The sequence below is a fragment of the Neoarius graeffei genome, chromosome 7 (genome assembly GCF_027579695.1).
Source record: "Neoarius graeffei isolate fNeoGra1 chromosome 7, fNeoGra1.pri, whole genome shotgun sequence".
NCBI classification, from domain to species: domain Eukaryota; kingdom Metazoa; phylum Chordata; class Actinopteri; order Siluriformes; family Ariidae; genus Neoarius; species Neoarius graeffei.
Window position 1 is genome coordinate 58,854,810 of NC_083575.1, and position 22,549 is coordinate 58,877,358.

At 40.7% G+C, this 22,549-nt stretch overlaps 2 protein-coding genes across 5 annotated transcripts in view; one reads left to right on the forward strand and one right to left on the reverse strand.

Annotated features, from left to right (window-relative positions):
• The first annotated feature begins 1,623 nt into the window (after nucleotides 1-1,623).
• csgalnact2 (chondroitin sulfate N-acetylgalactosaminyltransferase 2) lies at nucleotides 1,624-8,969 on the forward strand. Of its 3 annotated transcripts, none has more exons than XM_060926078.1 (8): nucleotides 1,624-1,999; nucleotides 5,101-6,053; nucleotides 6,222-6,438; nucleotides 6,762-6,863; nucleotides 7,013-7,194; nucleotides 7,436-7,530; nucleotides 7,623-7,704; nucleotides 7,816-8,969. In XM_060926078.1, exons 2-8 carry the CDS (start codon nucleotides 5,402-5,404, stop codon nucleotides 8,106-8,108), a joined length of 1,623 nt encoding a protein of 540 aa, XP_060782061.1. In that variant the 5' UTR covers nucleotides 1,624-1,999; nucleotides 5,101-5,401; the 3' UTR covers nucleotides 8,109-8,969. The 3 variants fall into 3 exon arrangements, with proteins under 3 accessions (XP_060782061.1, XP_060782064.1, XP_060782062.1); XM_060926081.1 differs by having other exon boundaries at nucleotides 1,629-1,724; XM_060926079.1 differs by lacking the exon at nucleotides 1,624-1,999 and adding an exon at nucleotides 2,078-3,308.
• Nucleotides 8,970-10,115: 1,146 nt separating this feature from the next.
• The window catches only part of sec23ip (SEC23 interacting protein), a 30,167-nt gene continuing 17,733 nt past the window's right edge, over nucleotides 10,116-22,549 (reverse strand). For both annotated transcript variants that reach the window (XM_060926083.1, XM_060926082.1), the window contains exons 4-18: nucleotides 21,336-21,529; nucleotides 21,098-21,187; nucleotides 20,877-20,997; nucleotides 17,264-17,353; nucleotides 16,939-17,080; nucleotides 16,428-16,636; nucleotides 16,181-16,272; nucleotides 14,654-14,806; nucleotides 14,448-14,543; nucleotides 14,183-14,356; nucleotides 13,517-13,672; nucleotides 11,166-11,268; nucleotides 10,885-11,070; nucleotides 10,638-10,806; nucleotides 10,116-10,531 (exon numbers count right to left, since the gene is read on the reverse strand). In XM_060926083.1, coding sequence (XP_060782066.1) covers nucleotides 10,453-10,531; nucleotides 10,638-10,806; nucleotides 10,885-11,070; nucleotides 11,166-11,268; nucleotides 13,517-13,672; nucleotides 14,183-14,356; nucleotides 14,448-14,543; nucleotides 14,654-14,806; nucleotides 16,181-16,272; nucleotides 16,428-16,636; nucleotides 16,939-17,080; nucleotides 17,264-17,353; nucleotides 20,877-20,997; nucleotides 21,098-21,187; nucleotides 21,336-21,529 — 2,054 coding nt within the window. In that variant the 3' untranslated portion in view covers nucleotides 10,116-10,452. The remainder of the gene's footprint in view (nucleotides 10,532-10,637; nucleotides 10,807-10,884; nucleotides 11,071-11,165; nucleotides 11,269-13,516; nucleotides 13,673-14,182; nucleotides 14,357-14,447; nucleotides 14,544-14,653; nucleotides 14,807-16,180; nucleotides 16,273-16,427; nucleotides 16,637-16,938; nucleotides 17,081-17,263; nucleotides 17,354-20,876; nucleotides 20,998-21,097; nucleotides 21,188-21,335; nucleotides 21,530-22,549) is intronic.

Consider the following 22,549-nt stretch of genomic DNA (forward strand, 5'->3'; position numbering starts at 1 on the left):
GCATCAAGTGAAGTTTCTTGAAGTTTGGTCACTTGGTTAAAAAAATTGATGGAGAGTGAAAGTTTTTCTCCTGAAACACCATTCATTTTCAATGGGGCCAAAAATCCATGCAAGCCTATGGAGGAAAAAGGGATGAGCAAAAAGAAAGGAAAAATGAGTGCGGGTCAGAACCGATTGCATGTATGTGTTGGGGGAGTTGGCCTGAAGTATCACATGAGGTTTGGTGCATCTGCGATGGAGCGTGTCCAAGTAGGACAATTCGATTCATGAGCCCTATTCATTCTCTGTGGGGAAAAAAACAAAAGAAAAACGACAAGAACAAGAGAACGGGCAGGTTGATCCAAAAGCTGTATACAGGTACACTACACCACTTCGGGCCAGATGTCTCAGAGTTGGAACAGTGTCTCTATCTCGAACGCCCTAGGAGGAGTAGTGGATCCAAAAAACGTGTCAGAATAAGGCAGAATAAGTAAACTTAAGAACAGGCAAGGCTGCTGTGTGCTTGAACAAGCACACTAATAACTAATTCGGGGTTTGAACCCAGTGGCCGGCGAGGGCCTTTCTGTGTGGAGTTTGCATGTTCTCCCCGTGTCCGCGTGGGTTTCCTCCGGGTGCTCTGGTTTCCCCCACAGTCCAAAGACATGCAGGTTAGGTTAACTGGTGACTCTAAATTGACCGTAGGTGTGAATGTGAGTGTGAATGGTTGTCTGTGTCTATTGCCGCTTTTCCACTACAAACGCGGCTGAGTCGGGCTGAGCCGTGCCGTGCTGAGTCGAGCTGAGTGGGGCTGTTGGGGTTGCATTTCGACTACAACCGTGCTGAACCGTGCTGGCTGGAAGTGGTTGGACACATTGGGTGGAGTTAGCGAAAGTGGGTGGACGTCAGGTGATGTCGTTAAGCAGCGCAAACAGTGACATCAGTGAGCTTTTAAGCGGTAGTCTCACGACCCGAATAGTAAACAATAAACATGGAGGACATGGAGTCGTTAGTGTTGCTGGTCTTGGTGCTGTGGCTTGTTGTCACCGACAACGCGGACAGATACTGGCAAGAGCGTATAGATGAGGCGAGGCGCATAAGGCTTCAGAAATTCTCGTAATTCGTAATTCTTCTCCTTCCGGGTTTGCGGTGTTTACAGATCCCAGCGTGCTCGCGGGGCGTGTGTGGGCATGTGAGGACACTCCTCCTCACCAATCAGTGCACAGGGGAGAGTCTGCTCACGCCCCCAGCCTCACTCGGCTCGCTTTGGCTCGCTTCAACCCTACTCCAAAACGGTGAGAGTTTTAGGGGCTAAGCAGGGCTGAAGCGAGCTGAGTCATGCTGGTTTTTGGTAGTCGAAACGCGAGCCGTGTCGGGCTGAAGTGAGCTGAAAAAGGGTAGTGGAAAAGGGCCATATGTGTCAGCCCTGTGATGACCTGGCGACTTGTCCAGGGTGTACCCCGCCTTTCACCCGTAGTCAGCTGGGATAGGCTTCAGCTTGCCTGCGACCCTGTAGGACAGGATAAAGCGGCTACAGATAATGAGATGAGATGAGTAGCGCTACTTTTATTATGAAGTGGTGTGGGAGGGAACAGCCAAAAAGCCCCAACAACAACAACCGGAAATTGGCTCTTATTTTGTACTTCCGTGTTTTCTGCCCCGTGGCGTTTAGCTCTCACGTTTGTTTTGCAGAGCTCATCTTCCACACGCATTTCTAAAATAAAAGTAAACATAAATATAGCGTCAGGGTAAGTCAGTGCAACAGTTTCTGTATTACATTCAGCAAAGAAAAGAAGCTCACGGAACACACGGGTTCTTCATCTCTCCATCCTTTCAGCGAGAAGCTTTTCTTTAGTTAGCATTCTCGCTAACAGGAGAGAACTCCGCCGCTCCACTCTTATATTCAGTTTCGTAATGTATTTTTAGGAATGATGGATAATATGGCGTAAAAGTCGTTTAAACGGCTCTTGTTGTGAATCTGTTGTAGAGTCTGCTGTCGAAAGTTGCTGAGGGAGGAAATGGTGTAAGCCTCACTTCTGCTTTTATAGTTAAAGATCATTCTGTAAATCATCTCTGTCTGACCAGTTTTACAGAGCTGCTGTATTAATTAATTAACTAAAAGATACAGGTGTAATGTGATTTGTGTTTTGAGTTAAATTAGCTGTCTAGTTGCTAATATTAACATTTTGTTACTACTCACTGTTTCCTGTCTAACCAGCCCATTGTGCTGCAGTTCTGTCCAGCTTTAAATTGAGCCTTTGTGTTCTGGATATTGTTCATGGGTCATGTTGACTTCAGGCAAAAACAAAACTACCTCTCATGCCTGGGCATGCTCTTACATTTACTTTTAACATTGTGTAATCAGATGTGAGTGCAAATAAGACATGATAGTGAGTAGGGTGCATCAGTTGCCCTCACTTTCATAAAATCTGATGCATTTTTGTCTGGGTGTTCCTTTTCACCAATAAAGACATCCTGTAAAAATTTTTTGACCATATTCAAAAGTCTAACGGTGGCACCATGAGGTTCATTTTTTGCCAAAAAACACTTTTTTCATGTAAGGTTTGAATCACAATGTTGGACTCCATTTCTTGATTTCTTGTGACCCAGTGATCATGTTAAGAACCTTTGCAAGGGATTGAGAAGCATTAATGTGATATATTCGGTGATCATCTGCTCTTAACACCAGTGTCACAATGGGATGGCTTGGCGTCTTACCAGAGGATAAAGGCAACACTCACAAACTTCATTGTGACAAATGATGTGGCAGAGCGTGGGGTTAAACTCGCCCATGAGAAAGTTGGTTCTGCCACAATAGAAGAAAGATTCCAGAACATTGTGCAAGTTGTAGCAAAAGACAGAGTAATGGTTCCAAATCTGAGACGGCCACATAGGAAATAGACATTGAGAATTTGCTTCTTAATATTTCACTTGTATCTTCAGTTGTCTTGAAAACAGGTAATCCAGCATCATTATAACTTTAAAGTGCCATTCCACCATTGGATGTAGGGCTGCACAATATATCGAAAAAGTATCGATATCGCGATATCATAGTTTGCGATACACATACCGCAAAAATTACTTAAATTTCGATAAAAGGCACATTTTTCTGTGCCGTCCAATTACATTTGAATGTCAACAAGTGCTGCGGGATAACTCCGCCCCCTATTGCAAAACAAGTAAAAGCCTCGTGGTGATGGCGGAAGGTGGGAGCGGTAGCAAGTGTGGTGAGACAAACTTGTGTGAGGAGGAACTGGTTTCCAAAAAAAAAATGCACGTCTGCTATTTGGAAGTACGTTGGATTCAGGAGGGATGACGTACTGCAAACTCAGGTACTTTGCAAGACATGTACCTGTAAAACAGTGGTGGGGCGGCTCACTGGGACAAACACTGATGTACAGCAGCATAAAAACATAAAACCGCGCTCTCTCTCTCACACACACACACACCACTGCTCTCTCACCCGCATGTGTTATTAACAGATTGTGTTTGAGTTTATGGTGAATCTGTGTCGCTCACCTTCATCTCCCGGGAGCCGCTGAAATTGCCATTTTGAATGCTTTATGTTAATGTAATGTAGTTTTCAGTTTTTTGTTTACTTCAACTTAAGACATTTTCTGCTGCGCTCACAAAAATTAAGAGATTTAAAGATGATTGATGGACACCATTGCAGGTGTAGCCATGTTTTTCCAATAAAAAATAATGTTGGAATGGAAGCGATGCATTGGGTGTTTTTTTTAAAATGCTAGATACAGGGCAGAACGGCGAGTAGAGGTAAGAAAAACAGTATATATTTAATTATCGTGATGCATATCAATATCGAGATATTCAGTCATGTTATCGAATATCGCATATTTTTCTGATATCGTGCAGCCCTAATTGGATGTATTCTTTGGCATAAAATACAATATATTTTGACAACATATATAAAGGGTATCACTAGATAGAGAAATCTTTTAGCTTCAAAATGATATATCAAACATAATTTTTTGACAACGACAAGTATATTAATTTTGCGACCAAAGTCACCTACCCTTTTAATTTCCGCGCGTGATGTCATCAGTAGGTTCCCCTTCTTGTGTACCACGTGACGTGTGACATGGCACATATTATCAGCAATGGCGGATAGAACGCGATAAAAATAATACCAATAAATCTAGCTAACTGAAAGATTAACTCAAAATTTTTTGCAATTTTTTTGGCCCCCATATACGAGGAGAAATGACTCTCTCACTTTGGGGGTTTCCTGGTCTAAAAATAGACCGACACGTGGTACGCAAGAAGGGGAACCTGCCGATGACATCACGTTTCACTACCGCGCGGAAATTAAAAGGTTAGGTGACTTTGGTCGCAAAATTAATATACTTGTCGTTGTCAAAAAATTATGTTTGATATATCATTTTGAAGCTAAAAGATTTCTCTGTCTAGTCATGTTGTCATAAAATATATTGTATTTTATGCCAAAGAATACATCCAATGGTGGAATGGCACTTTAATAGGGGCTAGCATAGGCAGCAAGCTTAAAACCAGGGTTATAACATTGATAGATAATGCTGGTGACACCCTAAAATAAACCTCCAAATATTTTTAGACATTCTAGACATACTGTCTACAGTATCTAAGATATTTGGTATACTCTATAAGGTGCCATAATGTTTCATGAAAAGTGATCAAAATTTTGTCATAAAAGTCATAAAATAGCAGCTTTTTCCATAACTTTGAGCTCCTGGTGCCACCATTAAACTTTTGAATTTTGTCAAAATATTTCACCCAGTGTGTTTTCTTACCAAAAGGAACATAAAAACAAAAATGCATCATGATTGGAGGAACTTTTCATTTTTAGGGGGCAACTGATGCACCCTAATAGTGATACAACATCAAGTGAATTCTTTTTTTTTTTTTTTTTTTTTTACAGACAGTGTCAATTGATAAGGAACCACTTTTTGCAATCTGTTTAATTCTTGGATTAAAGTGACCTGAATATAGGCTTTGTAATATAAACAGGAAATGGGGGGAGGTGTGTGTGTGTTTTAAGTGAGTCATTTTGACTCAAACAGAACACAAGGGTTAAAAGATCCTTTTTTGTTAATTCTAATGGGGAAAAAAAAATTCGTATTTTTCCAGATGGCACATTCCTGTTGAGTTGGATCGAGGTAAACATGAAGAAGCAGCACTGGGAGCAGTATATTCACACGTCTCTGAGGAATCTGAATACAAACGCTGAAATGCCTTAGGACTGCAGTATGACGTGTGACTTCACTGCACTCCCTGCTCTTGGTTTCTCTTTTATACAGAATTTGTTTAATACAAAATGACATCTTGATAAATGTCATGAATTTAACCTGTCTGTGCATAAAGTGAGGTTTTGCCAGAGCAGATGTGAAGATGTGTGGCTGATTAGGAGAACTGTGTGCCTCTCCCCGCTATGCCCAGGCGAGGGCTGCCATTGCAAGGCCGGGTGCGCTGGCTCCTTCTGGGTATATTTTTGCTTCTTGTCTTCCTCTTCTTTGCCTACTTACTGGAGTGTACACCACCTGCTGATGTGAATCATGGGTTGCCTGGTCTCGGAGGTGAACCTTATGGAAAAGAATATTATCAGGCCCTTCTCCAGGAGCAAGAGGAGCGCCACCTCAGCCGAGCGGCCAGCCTCAAGAGGCAGATTGCGCAGCTTAAACAGGAGTTGCAGGAGATGAATGACAAGCTGAAGAGCCTGCAGGAGAGAAAAGAGGGCCCTGGACTACAAGGCCTGGTTGATGGCAGAGATCAGGAACCCGGTGACCTGTTGGAATTCCTGCATTCGCAGATCGATAAGGCAGAGGTGAATACAGGAGCAAGGCTCCCCAGCGAGTATGCTTTAGTGCCCTTTGAAAGTTTCACCACCACAAAGGTTTATCAGCTGGAGATGGGTCTTACTCGGCATCCTGAGGAAAAACCTGTACGCAAGGACCGGCGAGATGAGCTGGTAGAGGTGATTGAGGCAGGTCTGAATGTTCTAAACAACCCTGATGAAGAGGACGGCCAGGAGGAGGACATCCCCATGCAGAGGCAGACCTTTACAGAGAGCCACTTTGTCGAGGGTAAGTTACTTTATGTTTGTGGACATGTTTTTTGTGTACTTTTTGAGGGGTCTAGGGGAATATTTGTTTGTATGAGCTGAACAGTTGCATATTTGCATTTCAGAATAGTGTAAAATCGGATTGGTCAAAACATTGTGTGAACTTTTGTGCCCTCCGTATGCTTTCTAGGACTGTACAGAACTGAGCGGGACAAAGGCACGCTGTACGAGCTGTACTTTGCGAAGGAAAACGCACATGAATTCCGTCATGTAACCCTCTTCCGTCCATTTGGTCCTTTAATGAAAGTGAGGAGCACATCTGTGGACACAGACAGCACAATCATCAATATTATAGTGCCTCTGTCAGGCAGAACAGAAGCTTTTATTCAATTTCTACACAACTTCAGGTAAGTATAGTGGAATAAAATCTGTAGAGCAAGTTGCCTGGATAAACTGGGCTACAATAGATAAAACTTGCCCCAGTTCAGAAATTGAATAAACTTTTAGGGAGGGGGGGTTAAATAAGCAGATGTATATATTCAGTGATCTCAGGCATGATGAGAAGTACATTGGAAGATTGAATGATGTGTGACATAGAGATCTGTGTGCAGATCTTTGCCATGTGTCTGTTATGGCTAGAAGGTGCATTTTCTGTCTCAGGTTTGCTTTAATTGCTTAAAAAAAAAGTCAAATGGAATTAAAATGAGTAATAATGACAGTTCTTCTGTAGGGAGGTGTGTATACATCAGGACAAGCGAGTGCATCTTACAGTGGTCTACTTTGGGGAAGAGGGCTTGCAAGAGGTGACCTCATCCTTACAAAAGATGTCCAGGTTTGTTTCTGTTCTCAGTGTAGCTGGTTAAACCCTGGTTGGTTATCAGGGGTGATATGACCAAGTAATTCATAATTCATCAAACTCAAATGGATGTCCATTTGTCTTTCATATTATTTGTATTCATCTGTCACTTACATTTTTCTAAGTGAGGAGAATTTCACGGATTACACTCTTATCCCTGTGGATGAGGAATTTTCCCGTGGCAGAGGATTGGACATTGGTGCTCATGCATGGAAGAAAGAGACCGATGTGTTGATGTTTTTCTGCGATGTAGATATTTATTTCACGCTTGAATTCCTCAACACATGCCGTCTCAATACAACCCCTGGTATGTAATTTAAGAATAAATGTGCTCGTGTCTATCACTTGTGGATAATTGATTACTAATGCTATAGAGATTTGGGATTTCTGTCGTCTGGAATTGTAAAACCTTGATGCTGTTAATCTTGTATTATAGAAGATTCAGTAATTAGACAGCATATTGAGTAGAATTTCTTGTGTGTGGGGGGGTGGGTTTATCCTGTTTTAGTTTACCCTCCTCTTTACGTGTCCATTTTTTTCCACTAAAGGGAAACGAGTGTTCTATCCAGTAGTGTTTAGTTTATACAATCCTGCCATAGTATATGGAAATCTTGAATTGGCCCCACCCATTGAACATCAGTTGGTATGTAAACAGATGACTTGTTTTCCATTCCTGTTATCCTGCGGATTGAATAAACTAGTATTTAATATGAAACACTATTGAATTATTTACAGATTCATAAAAAAGATGCTGGATTCTGGAGGGACTTTGGATTTGGCATGACGTGTCAGTATCGCTCAGACTTCCTCACCATTGGTGAGCTGCCATACAACTGAGTAACATTTTCTGATTTAAGTAAATGTTTTTTTTTTTAAATGCGGCATCATGCATTCTTTCTTTTTTTTTCTTTTCTTATTAACACTCCAGGAGGATTTGATCTGGAAGTGAAAGGTTGGGGCGTAGAGGATGTCCATTTGTACAGGAAGTATCTGAGGAGTGAGCTGATAGTGATGCGCACGCCTGTTTCAGGGCTCTTCCACCTGTGGCATGAGAAGCTGTGTGCAGATGAGTTAACACCAGAACAGTACCGCATGTGCATCCAGTCCAAAGCCATGAACGAAGCGTCTCACTCTCATTTGGGCATGTTGGTGTTCCGCGAGGAGATCGAAAACCACCTTCGCAAGCAGGCCTACAAAAGTCAGAGCAGGGCAGAGGATTGAAACGATTACAGTAAACCTGCTCACATTAAGCACAGTGTTAGTGCATTTCAGGAAGGCAGAATTTAGCCAGCTGCGATTTGTTCAGCTCTTGTTACATTAACACATTTTCTGAATTAATGCAGAAGATATTTTAATAACTAAAATGGAGTCCTAAGAATTAACTAAGAATAAATACGGACAAACTGTGCCAAATGAAATGCTGTATATGAACCTACTACGTATGAAGGCTGAGATGACCAGGTTATTCATGTTCTGGAGGTCCATTTATTTCTTTTGTTAATTTAAAATGACCAGTCGAGTTGGTGCTTTTATGTTCAAGCACGTTCATAGCCTACCCTAGGCATGTTATCATACACTTATTTTTAAATGTTATTACTGTTATGTTTTTATTGCTTTTAGTATCAAAATCATGTGCTGTGCTAATGAGCCACTGCTGTTTAAAAGGGGATGCAGCTGAAAGACAATCAGTTGTAAATGGATATGAACAAAACGCTAAGAATGAAATCGAAGAAGTAGAATTAACTTGTTCAGTACAAGATAGTATGTCTAATGACAATTCAGCAAGCGTCAGATGCAGCTGGTGAAAGGGTGACTCTACCCTGTGGTATTCAGTTTAGTGGAAGTGGGTAAATGCTTACTTAAACCCAACTGGTTTTAAATATATATATAAATCACGTGCTGACCATTAATACCCACTAGCCATTTAGTTTCCGTTACTTTTTTTTTTTTAAATTAGTTACCTAGTAGTGGCTGCTAATACCAGTTTGGCACCTGCAGCATGTTAAACAACAGCACAATGCAATGATGACTAAACTTCTCAACCTTTCTTCAATAAAGAGGGACAGCAGTGTTTCAATCCTGTGTCGGCTCCTGGTTGTAATCATTTCCACTGTCAAAAACTTAAATCAGAGGAACCAGGCTTGTAAGACTCGAGTCTGACTAGTGCCCTAATTTTAAGGACTCATGACTTGGACTTTAACTGCATTCGGAACCATAAATTGGAGACGAGGACTTTTTTTTTGTAACATGCCATAAGATATTTATATCTACACTACTGTTCAAAAGTTTGTGGTCACCCAGACAATTTTGTTTTCCATGAAAAGTCACACTTATTTTCCACCATAAGTTGTAAAATGAATAGAAAATATAGTCAAGGCATTTTTCTGGCCATTTTGAGCATTTAATCGACCCCACAAATGTGATGCTCCAGAAACTCAATCTGCTCAAAGGAAGGTCAGTTTTATAGCTTCTCTAAAGAGCTCAACTGTTTTCAGCTGTGCTAACATGATTGTACAAGGGTTTTCTAATCATCCATTAGCCTTCTGAGGCAATGAGCAAACACATTGTACCATTAGAACACTGGAGTGAGAGTTGCTGGAAATGGGCCTCTATACACCTATGGAGATATTGCACCAAAAACCAGACATTTGCAGCTAGAATAGTCATTTACCACATTAGCAATGTATAGAGTGCATTTCTGATTAGTTTAAAGTGATCATTGAAAAGAACAGTGCTTTTCTTTCAAAAATAAGGACATTTCAAAGTGACCCCAAACTTTTGAACGGTAGTGTACATTAATTTTTATACTAATTGTGTAAGAGAATGCACAGTCACTTGTTCATGCATCATGTTCAGGAACAAACTAACGTTAAATGGCATTAAAATGCCTGGAGTAGTGGGGGAAAAAAATGCACTGCTGTATGTTCCATATGTAGAAGAACTAGTGAGGTGAGGATGGGAACAACCTCAAACTTCAATCATTTGGCAAGACTCCACCCAGAGAAGTGGCATGCTCTGTTGATAGTGGGGCTTGTTGAGTGATGAACAAGCTTTTTATCTGTAGCCTGTTAACTAAAATGGAGCTGCCAAGCAGTAAGGTTAGTCCAACACAGTAGCAGAGACGGTTTCACATAAAGGCAGCAACAACCACCAGCCAATGGTGCAGTTAGAGTCTTGTTCTTGGACTCGAGGTTTAGTGACTCAACAACACTGACAAGAACACACAGGTTGGACAAAAATCAGTTTAATGTGTGGATTATGGGGCTTGGTTACATAGGACAGAACTGCTTCCTTACCTACTGCAGTAAGGTTTCTGTTACTACCATGATTCACTATAAATCAATAATCAATCTTTCACAGCGCTATAAAAATGCTGATGATAGAACTTACCACTATTATTCTCCACTTCTTAATTTAAGATATACAGAATAATACTTATGCATTCTTATTTGTACAGGAAAACAAATAGGAAATAAAAAAAATTCAACTGCTGAAGCAGGCTTTCCTGCAAAGTTCAAAACTGTTTAAAATGTCTTTTCATGTGCTTTATTTTTTTAAAGTATCATCAGTGTGTTTGCTCTGGCCAAATGTCCATGGTCTTATAAATCTCTTTAAGGAAGAACAAAGCTGTGTCCTCAGATTCCCTGAGAAATGGGGGAGAAAAGAGAAAAAAAAAAGTCAGTCATGTCAGTTTAATATAAATATTCCAGCTTATTTCCTTAAATGAACACTACACTGTATGCCACATACCAGTAACACAAGTGACTCTGGAGAGCAAAGAGGTATTCATTAAAGCTCTCAATGGGCTTCTCTTGCAGGACATAATCAATGCGGCGTCCTCCGTTCAACATGCCCACCTTCACCAGAGTTTCTTCCTCCTTTGCAGGCTCAGGAGTCTCCATTACTAACTTACTGTCAGCTAAACAGAATTTTGCAGAAAATAATTTTTAGTTCTACATCAGCATGCACAAGGCCTGCAAACCTGCTCAAAACTTACCTTCTTCACTTTGCATTTCCTCTTCCTCTTTTATTTGACTGGCCACTATGGCCAACTGTTCATGCAGCTTTGTGGAGGAGGTATGAGCACGAGCAAAATCATGCAGGGTCTGCCACGCAGTCTTTAAAGAACTGATAAAGCCCTGCTTCAAGTCCGAACCCATCCTGGACAGACTTTCCTTTAATTCTGTACACAATAAAATACTGAAAGTTGGTATTTATTAATTATGACTAGATCTAGGCAATGAAAAACAAACAAACCAATAATTCTGTCATATATACCAAGATGAAGTCTTTTCCTCCCTTTATGATGAGGAATCAAAACTGGTTCCAGTTCTATATCCGGTAAAATCATGGGCTCAATCCTGTATGCCACTGGATCCAACTGAAAACAGACAACATTTTAAACTAATTGAATTAGAACATATTAAGCTTATTGTACATGTGGGATAGAGCAAATTTCCATTAAAAACGAGTGCTCGGAGAACACAATATCCCCCACTGGCAACTCTCTATGCTAGAAGTGCTTAATACACCCTCATGAAATTGTCAAGGTACAAGTTTGGTAATCAACAGCTATAACTCTGGTAAAATGCAACTGAATTGAACAAAATTGCAACATGCATATTACCGACATAAAGAAACCTGTCAAGTTTTGTGAAATTCTTCCAAAAATTTATTTCAAAAGGTGAGGGGACGGACAGACAGACAGACAGACATTGCTACGGCATAATCCCCCTTCGGGCCTTTCAGCCAGCAGGGGATAAAAATCAAATTCACATCGATAAACTAAATAAATAGGACATGTTAACCCATTGCTAGTAGTCATGTACCGGTACTGCAATGACTGTGGACATTTTCACGTACAGTTGTGTTCAAAATAATAGCAGTGTGTTTAAAAACGTGAGTAAAGCTCAAAATCCTTATAATAGTTTTTATTTCCATGCATTGGGAACACTGCACATTATATTCATCAAAACATGAAGAAAAATGAACATTGGGCTGTTCAAAAAAATAGCAGTGTCTGCATTTTTCATTACAAACTCCAAATATTTACTGTATAAACTGAAAATCTTAAGGATTTAGTATTCCTGTGAATCACTAAACTAATATTTTAGTTGTATAACCACGGTTTCTGAGAACTTCTGGCACCTGTGAACAGGTATTCCAGCCCAGGATGATTTGACAACATTCCACAATTCCTCTGCATTTCTTGGTTTTGCCTCAGAAACAGCATTTTTGATGTCACCCCACAAGTATTCTATTGGATTAAGGTCTGGGGATTGGGCTGGCCACTCCATAACTTTCATTTTGTTGGTCTTGAACCCTGATGCTGCTCGCTTACTGGTGTGTTTGGGGTCGTTGTCTTGTTGAAACACCCATTTCAAGGGCATTTCCTCTTCAGCATAAGGCAACATGACCTCTTCAAGTATTTTGATATATGCAAACTGATCCATGATCCCTGGTATGCGATAAATAGGCCCAACACCATAGTAAGAGAAACATTCCCATATCATGATGCTTGCACCACCATGCTTCACTGTCTTCAGAGTGTACTGTGGCTTGAATTCAGTGTTTGGGGGTCGTCTGAAAAACTGTCTGCGGCTCTTGGACCCAAAAAGAACAATTTTACTTTCATCAGTCCACAAAATGTTTTTCCATTTCTCTTTAGGCCAGTCGATGTGTTCATGGCAAATTGTATCCTCTTCAGCACGTCTTTTTTTTTTTTTTTAAACAGTGGAACTTTGCGGGGGCTTCTTGCCGATAGATTAACTTCACACAGGCATCTTCTAATTGTCACAGTACTCACAGGTAACTTCAGACCGTCTTTGATCACCCTGGAGCTGATCATTGGCTGAGTCTTTGCCATTCTGGCTATTCTTCGATCCATTCGAATGGTAGTCTTCAGTTTTCTTCCACGTCTCTCTGGCTTTGCTGTCCATTTTAAAGCACTGGAGATCATTTTAGCCGAGCAACCCATCATTTTCTGCACTTCATTACAGTATACGTTTTCCCCTCTCCAATCAACGTTTTAATCAAAGCACGCTGTTCTTCTGAACAGTGTCTGGAACGACCCATGTTTCTCAGGTTTTCAGAGAGAAATGGATGTACAACATGTGCTGGCTTCATCCTTAAATTCAGGCCACCTGATTGACATCTGTTTTTTCACAGAATGAATGACCTCACTAATTGAACTCCACACTGCTATTATTTTGAACACGTCCCTTTCACTTAATTATTCGATTACACAGACTCAGGAGCATGCATATCATGAATGTTGGGTCTGTTGGTTTTCTATGACTCTACTACACCTACTGGTAAATTATCTGCCATGTAGTAATATAATTTCCACCAAAAACGGTGATTGATCTGGTTAGTCGTGTTGGACTGCTATTATTTTGAACACAAGTGTATGTGGTTGAACAGTGGGCTTCAAAATTAAAACCATTTGGTGGTTTCAAAAAAAGGCTGTATCAAATGGTCTGACAAGTGCGAGTTGAAAGTGTACCTGGAGCACAACACAACATGCCATTTCAAAAACTGAAAAAGAATTCACAGTGGGAATGCGTGGAAAATATTGGTTTTGATTTTGTGATGACAGTGAAAAATGTCTATGATGTGCTGAAACGTACTGGATGATAAATGTTAAAGAACCCTTTGCAGGTGGGTAGCTGGTAGGTATCCTCGAGTTTCTCCACCCCTCGCACCGTCAGAAACATGCCAATTGGAGAGCCAAGTGCAAAGAAATTGACAGGGTCAAAGTCCAGAGCATGATACACCACAGACACCTACATGGGGACAAAAAAAAAAAAAGGCACTAATGTCAAAGTCTGACTTACACAAAATAAGAAATGTAACCATCTTGGATCATGTGCTCCACTATATCCCTGAAGTGTGTAGAAAATGAATGCAATCATCAAGAGCTCCTCTGTAGCTGCAACACTAAATTAGATACAATCAGACATCCTCCAGGGAAGGAGTTTTACCAGGTCAGGTTCTTCTGTCTTGTTTGTTCATATTCTATTCTCTTCACTTCCCCCTGACTTCATTAGCTTTGTTCATGCCCTTTTGTTGCATAAAAAAGTTAATAACTACAATGTGCGTTAAAAAAAAAATTTGACAAAATGCCATGTCTATAACTTGTTTGTGGGAAACACTGGCTGTAATAAAAAGGCAATAAAGCCAAGCTAATATTTTTACAGTAAGCTTTCAGCAGGGCTGCCAGCGTGGAAGTGATAATGTATATATGGGCACACTAGGGTTCTTTGGTCATAATAAAGATAGGCCAAGGACTTTACCTGCCCAGTGCCAATTTCAAAGCAGTTGTAATCCACATGCATGGAGGACATAAGTCTGCCCACTGGGACTTTGGACCTGGCACCAGCTGTGACCGATTCAGTCTGTTGAGGGGCTGAAACTTGTTTAAGGTCTTCTTTAGCTACAATTTGCTCTCCTGCAGCATGTTGTGTAGCCTGAATATTACAAAGAAAGTCTGGGTTTAAATAACTGCATTAAACCCAGAAACAGACAAACAGCACCTGTTTTACAGACAACAGCATTTACCTGCTTCGCTGCCTTCTCTTTAACAAACTTTGCAAGCTTCTTGCGTGGCCCCAAAGGAATACCCATTTCTTTCAAATCATCCACTGTGCACATAAGCTGCAGGGGGTGGGTGGAGATGACAGCACAAGCTGGCTTAGATAATGAATACAGGTACAATTTTTTTTAAAAATTAATTAATTAATTAATAAACTTAAACTTGCTCTTACCAGTGATTCAACATCGATCTTCTCCTGTTCAAAGGTGCTGAGGTACTCAGACAGGCCCAGCTGCTCCAGAACAGATGACAAATTAGCGGCCTCATCTTCCTCTTCCTTTGCTTCCTCTGCTGCAGCCGGGCTAAAGACCTCAGGAGGACTCACCTACAACAAAAAACACAAAAGCACTCACTCCGGTGTTATGGAATTACACCGTAAATCCACCATCTACACCCTTGCATATAAACCACTAGGTTGGTTATCTCCTAATAGTTTGTCTGCAGAAACAATAGAATCTATACATTAAAAAAAAAGAAAAAAAAAGTTATGTTTACAAAATGCATGCACGTCTAACAATTCTCTTTAGAAGTTTAAGCCAGGATAAAACAGTACACACATTCAAGTGGTTTTTGTCCCACCTTGCCTCAACACCGTACCCATGAATGTTTGTTTATTAACATGCCTGTTTATATAACTATGGCCTCAATTCTCAGTGTATTCCTCTGTAGAAACACTAACAAAAATGGAATTTTACTGGATGTGAATAGTCGAACACACTTCTGCTAGGCGGCGGCACGGTGGTGTAGTGGTTAGTGCTGTCGCCTCACAGCAAGAAGGTCCGGGTTCGAGCCCCGTGGCCGGCGAGGGCCTTTCTGTGTGGAGTTTGCATGTTCTCCCCGTGTCCGCGTGGGTTTCCTCCAGGTGCTCCGGTTTCCCCCACAGTCCAAAGACATGCAGGTTAGGTTAACTGGTGACTCTAAATTGACCGTAGGTGTGAATGTGAATGGTTGTCTGTGTCTATGTGTCAGCCCTGTGATGACCTGGCGACTTGTCCAGGGTGTACCCCGCCTTTCGCCCGTAGTCAGCTGGGATAGGCTCCAGCTTGCCTGCGACCCTGTAGAACAGGATAAAGCGGCTACAGATAATGAGATGAGATGAGAGATGAGACTTCTGCTAGGCAAAATGAAGTTCAGCCAGGTCATTCCTCAACCATGTTAGTCAATTCTGCATCATAAGTAATTACAAAAGCCAATCCCCCCCTACACACACACACAGTGCCTTTATTGAAACATGAGCACTCAAGTGTCCCAACTATATTTGGAAAATGGTTGCGTCAGAATGATGGCTTCCCCCCTTCACACTTGATTATTCACATCACGTACTAATTATTCCAGTCCATAATTAATATGCAATCTAGACGCATCTCAGAGATGACTGACAGAAATGAGACTCGTCAGATAGTTTGATGTGAAAAGTGCCCACTGCCAGATATTCTAAAAGATCCAGTGAGGTACAGCTAATGCTCACACCAGTTCACAATGGCCAAATGGTACACACGATTATTGTCAAGGAATTACACTTGAATGCTTTTTTTTTTTATAAACCCATAAACAGTCTAATTAAATCACAACTAATATATTCAATGAAACGCTCATCTCTGAAGCATTCTGTTCAGTTCAATCTTTTCCACTGGAGTCATGCTCAGCAGTAAGCATGAGTTTCTTGTTCGATCAATAACCTGATACTTATCTGAAATACCTGTTTAACTTCAGGCTGAGCAGTCCCATTCGGAGTTGAGGCAGAAGATGGGTTCTTCTGATTAGACAGTAGGTCAAAAAGTATCAGAGAGCCTACAAATATAACAATTAAAGGTTATAATAAAGCAAAAATTTTTTTTGGCAGGGGGAAGGTGCAGTGGTGCTATATAACTACAGAAGGAGAAAAAATAAAATCATCATGAATTGTTTCACAGAGTAGGTTATTCATGCAGTAGAAACATTTATACCTAGACTGTGTCCAGCTACTGACACTCCCCCTTTGAATTCTGGGTTTCTCTGGATGAACAATGCATAAAGTCTGTTAATCTCGACAGCTACAGTGTCCATGATGGTCTGGCAATAGGTTGGGCTGTTGTAGAATAGCACATCTAAGAGGGTTTCGTTGGTAAAGTGTCGCAGGCGCACAGTGCTGGGCAGGGTGATTTTCTTTATCCGCCTAAACAAGGAGGAGAGAAAAAAAAAAAAAGCTATTTCAGTGAGCTTGGCACAAGTACACAAATGTATTCCTTATTTACAACAACAGTTGGTTTTTTTTTTTTACTCACTAGACACCTTTTCTTATCTATACAGCTATGGAAAAATTAGAGAAAGTGGTCCCTTAATCTTTTTGATAGTTGTAGGTTCAGCGTGTTAAAGGAAGAGTAACTCATGTTAGGGGTTAAAACATGTTGAAACTGGGAAATGCTGTATCTGTATTTTTGCACAGTTTTAAGTTGTATCTGAATCAAGTATTCGAACCTGTCCACTCCTGTGGCATCTCCATGCAGGGCTGTGTGCCAGTGCACAGGCAGAAACTCCACACGACTTATAACACGGTCGTCTAGAGGCTTCTTAAAATGACTTTGCAGCAGCTTCAGGGAAACACTGCGAAAGTCATCCACTGCGAGCCGTTCAAAACACACACACAGTTCTCATTGTTATTACATGACAAATCCTTTACAATAGCACCAATAAAGATACTGATACTCTGCAAAATTATGGATCAGAAATAAAGGAAAGTCCCTGTCTGACTTAGAGTTTCATTAGCAATAAAAATAAAGCATAAACAGCTTTTGGGCCTCACCACACTCCACCATGCTCCTAAACCGCAGATCACACACCGGACCAATGCCATGCACCATAAAGACCAGATGGTCCACTTGTGGCATTTCACCTGGAGAAGAGATTGCAATGTTATATACCATATAGCCGTTTCAGACTAAGCACTAGGGGAAAGACTGCAATGTTCTATATACGTTTAGCAGAGGTGGACAATAATGAAGTACATTTACTTGAGTACTGTACTTAAGTTTTTTTTTTTTTTTTTTTGGAAACTTATGACTAACTTCACTACATTTGAAAGACAAATATCGTACTTTTTACTCTACTACATTTCTATCAAGGTCCTCGTTACTATGAAGCGGCTTTGAAAGTGGATGTTTTTTTCTTTCCTTTTCTAAAAATGTGATTGATTTTTTCGCAAGTGACCCTGAGACAGCCGGTCAGTAATCAATCACTCACTCACTCGGGTTACGTCACGCTCACAGACTGTATAAAATCAAGTTCAGTGATTTCTCAGCAGCAATATTTGAACTCGATCAGTTGATGGCAGAATGGAAGGAGGTGGTTCTTCCGCAGAATGCATGCACCCATGGCCATACCTAGAATCCATGTTTCACTTTTCTGAAAGGATTAAAGATTCGTTTCATTTTAAATGTTTACCTACAAAAACTCGCCATCCAACCTGCGGTAGCATATTGAGGTATGTAAATGTTTTATTCCAAGAGAAAGCTTGCAATGAAGTGGTCTGTGCTTTTAGAGCTAGCGATAATGTTGCAATAGTTATGCAGTCTGGTTAGCCAAACGACTTTCTATGGATTTGCCCACCAAGTTGCCATAGCCTTGTCCATGGCTAACATTAACACATAGCTAGTTAACTTGGACACTGTTAGTTAGCATGTAAAAACAGTTACGTCAACATGAATAACGTTAACTTATCTGAAGTCCTTTCAGAAATATCTCATCTCATTATCTCTAGCCGCTTTATCCTGTTCTACAGGGTTGCAGGCAAGCTGGAGCCTATCCCAGCTGACTACGGGCGAAAGGTGGGGTACACCCTGGACAAGTCGCCAGATCATCACAGGGCTGACAGACAACCATTCACACTCACATTCACACCTACGGTCAATTTAGAGTCACCAGTTAACCTAACCTGCATGTCTTTGGACTGTGGGGGAAACCGGAGCATCCGGAGGAAACCCACGTGGACACGGGGAGAACATGCAAACTCTGCACAGAAAGGCCCTCGCCGGCCACGGGGCTCGAACCTGGACCTTCTTGCTGTGAGGCGACAGCGCTAACCACTACACCACCGTGCCGCCCTTTCAGAAATGTGTTTTAGCATAATCTTGCCAAATAAACAACGTAGAAATCTCTCTTTTCTAGTAATGTTAGCTACCCGATATGATTTTGTTTGAAAAAAAAGAGAGAGTTTGCTAGCATGTCAAGTGGAGCTTCACTGACGAGCTAGTTTAACATTAAACCACCACAATGCACAGCATGCATTAATTTTGTGAACTCACAAAATAATCTAGTCGGTTGTTTCAGAGGCATGAGGTATTATAAGCGTTGTCAATAATACAATAATGCATTGACAGAAAACGTACTTTTAATACTTAAGTATTTTTAAAAGCAAGTACTTCAGTACAACCCCGATTCCAAAAAAGTTGGGACAAAGTACAAATTGTAAATAAAAACGGAATGCAATGATGTGCAAGTTTCAAAATTCCTTATTTTATTCAGAATAGAACATAGATGACAAATGTTTAAACTGAGAAAATGTATCATTTAAAGAGAAATTAGGTGATTTTAAATTTCATGACAACAACACATCTCAAAAAAGTTGGGACAAGGCCATGTTTACCACTGTGAGACATCCCCTTTTCTCTTTACAACAGTCTGTAAACGTCTGGGGACTGAGGAGACAAGTTGCTCAAGTTTAGGGATAGGAATGGTAACCCATTCTTGTCTAATGGAGGATTCTAGTTGCTCAACTGTCTTAGGTCTTTTTTTTGTCGTATCTTCCGTTTTATGATGCGCCAAATGTTTTCTGTGGGTGAAAGATCTGGACTGCAGGCTGGCCAGTTCAGTACCCGGACCCTTCTTCTACGCAGCCATGATGCTGTAATTGATGCAGTATGTGGTTTGGCATTGTCATGTTGGAAAATGCAAGGTCTTCCCTGAAAGAGACGTCATCTGGATGGGAGCATATGTTGCTCTAGAACCTGGATATACCCTTCAGCATTGATGGTGTCTTTCCAGATGTGTAAGCTGCCCATGCCCCACACACTAATGCAACCCCATACCATCAGAGATGCAGGCTTCTGAACTGAGTGCTGATAACAACTTGGGTCGTCCTTCTCCTCTTTAGTCCGAATGACACGGCGTCCCTGATTTCCATAAAGAACTTCAAATTTTGATTCGTCTGACCACAGAACAGTTTTCCACTTTGCCACAGTCCATTTTAAATGAGCCTTGGCCCAGAGAAGACGACTGCGCTTCTGGATCATGTTTAGATACTGCTTCTTCTTTGAACTATAGAGTTTTAGCTGGCGACGGTGGATGGCACGGTGAATTGTGTTCACAGATAATGTTCTCTGGAAATATTCCTGAGCCCATTTTGTGATTTCCAATACAGAGGCATGCCTGTATGTGATGCAGTGCCGTCTAAGGGCCTGAAGATCACGGGCACCCAGTATGGTTTTCCGGCCTTGACCCTTACGCACAGAGATTCTTCCAGAGTCTCTGAATCTTTTGATGAGATTATGCACTGTAGATGATGATATGTTCAAACTCTTTGCAATTTTACACTGTCGAACTCCTTTCTGATATTGCTCCACTATTTGTCGGCGCAGAATTAGGGGGATTGGTGATCCTCTTCCCATCTTTACTTCCGAGAGCCGCTGCCACTCCAAGATGCTCTTTTTATACCCAGTCATGTTAATGACCTATTGCCAATTGACCTAATGAGTTGCAATTTGGTCTTCCAGCTATTCCTTTTTTGTACCTTTAACTTTTCCAGCCTCTTATTGCCCCTGTCCCAACTTTGAGATGTGTTGCTGTCATGAAATTTCAAATGAGCCAATATTTGGCATGAAATTTCAAAATGTCTCACTTTCGACATTTGATATGTTGTCTATGTTCTATTGTGAATACAATATCAGTTTTTGAGATTTGTAAATTATTGCATTCCGTTTTTATTTACAATTTGTATTTTGTCCCAACTTTTTTGGAATCGGGGTTGTACTTTAACTTAAGTAAAAATTTGACTGGACAACTTTCACTTGTATCGGAGTAATATTTGACCAGTGGGATCTGTACTTTGACTTAAGTAATGAACTTGGGTACTTTGTCCACCTCTGACATTTAGTTAAAACATTTACTAATACAACTTTAAGATCAGTTCTTGTTCACACACCATATAGCTATTTCAGACCAAGTACTAGGATGCATACCAGGGCAGCGGTATATACAAAAAACTGGCATATCACCAATACATCAGTGAAAAGCAATGTATATATGCAGTAAAAGCAGTGTGTGTGTGTGTAAGAAGAGGATGGACCATAGCACTGAACTTTAAAATATTAGCGTGACTGTAGGAAGAAGTGAGCAAAATAAATTAAAATTGTTCCACTCACCATCTGGGACTTCATCATGGTCATCATCCACTCCCCTCTTCACCACTCTGGGCCGAGTCTGACCATCCTGTGTAGTGCCCCATTCATCAGGCGTGGCTGTTGGCTGAAACTGCACTATGACCTGTTACGTGCACCAATGACGTTTTGAATAAACATGACAAGGGAGCTCTTTAGTACACAGCCCATAAAAGATGCTTGGAAGACTAATATGAGCAGCATACCTTTGGATTGTGCATAACAATCGTTTCTCCTGAAGGAAATTCCAGCCGGCGGTGCCACTGGTTAGTACAAACGGCTTTCTTATATTCTGCCTGTTAAAAGTAACATTTCTATGGTCTCACACTTCTCTTTCTGCTAGTTTAATCCAAAACATGTAAGAATAAATCCGAGTACAGCCACACACACAGAAAAGAAAAAGAAAATAATAATAATAATAATAATAATTTGGATGTGAAATACCTCCAGTTTGTCACTGAAATCCTCAGAATAGGGGATAAAGCGGCTATCCGTGTCTCCTTTGTAGAACCAGGTACAGCGGCGCACCTCAGTTGGCTCCTCTTCCCAGTACACAGCAGTGCGAGTGCGGTCATAAAGCTGAACATCATAGCGTGCACCATCTGTACTTATGATCACATTCTCGGGGTCTGGCTGGACTGAGATATTGAAACATACAAAATATTTTATTAACAACAACAACAACCACCAGTTCCTGCTACCACTCAACTCCCTAGCTTAATACTGGAAACTGTACACACTCAGCTCTTATGATGCGTTTTAATTATCACTGAAATATGGCATAAGCCCTGTTTGGCTGGGATTCAATTTACATGAGGACCTGGAATGCTTCCATCATTTGCAGGTGCTGCTCAGATTTAATTTCTGTCCAAATTGGCCATGTCTGTATAAAAGTACAGACTAAAAATTACTTACTCGGTCTGATTTTAGTCCCATCCGGTTAGACACATTTGTGACTTTGCAGGCAGATTCTGCCTCTTGAGTTGGAAAAAGTTTTTTTTTTATTGCTATTACTCCGCTTATTTAGTCACCTAGTGCAGCTCATGAAATCACAAAACTGAGAAAGTCTCTCATCAACTTTCTTGGTTGTATAAATAGTTTAATTACCATCTGGACATGAGAGTTTTATCACGGAGGAGGCATGTGAAAGGTCATTGGAGATATCAAATCCCATCCAAATTGGGCTACACAATTTTTTTTCCCCCCCAAAGGGTGTTTATTGGAATAAAACTAAAACTTGATGTTTGTTACTTGGTTTCAGACGGTACATAATTAACATTTTTTAAAACAAAAACGATAAAAGCCTGTGACTAGTAAAAACTCACTTATTCGGTGGTCAGAAACAGAAAAATGTAAAGGAACCTTTGGTTACGCACACAAAAAAAATGGTGGAAATCAACAAAGCACTGAACACAGAGTCTGTGCTTAATAAATGATAAGAATCATAAAAACTATTTAGAAACAGTAGTGATCTTGTGTACTGTACCCAGCATTTCTTAACAGGCTTTCAAAGCATATAACTGAAAATATGCAGTGCTGATGAAAACACAGTCCCAGTCAAACGTTTGGACACACCTACTCATAGGTTTCCCTGTATTTTGAGTATTTTCTACATTGTAGAACAATACCAAAGACATCAAAACTATGAAATAATATAT

Excerpts from the sequence above, each read along its gene's own strand:
- csgalnact2 (XM_060926078.1), top strand. The coding sequence starts at position 5,402 with ATGCCCAGGCGAGGGCTGCCATTGCAAGGCCGGGTGCGCTGGCTCCTT. Across the intron at positions 7,195-7,435 it reads CCGTCTCAATACAACCCCTG|GGAAACGAGTGTTCTATCCA; the intron begins GTATGTAATTTA and ends TTTCCACTAAAG. Across the intron at positions 7,531-7,622 it reads CACCCATTGAACATCAGTTG|ATTCATAAAAAAGATGCTGG; the intron begins GTATGTAAACAG and ends AATTATTTACAG.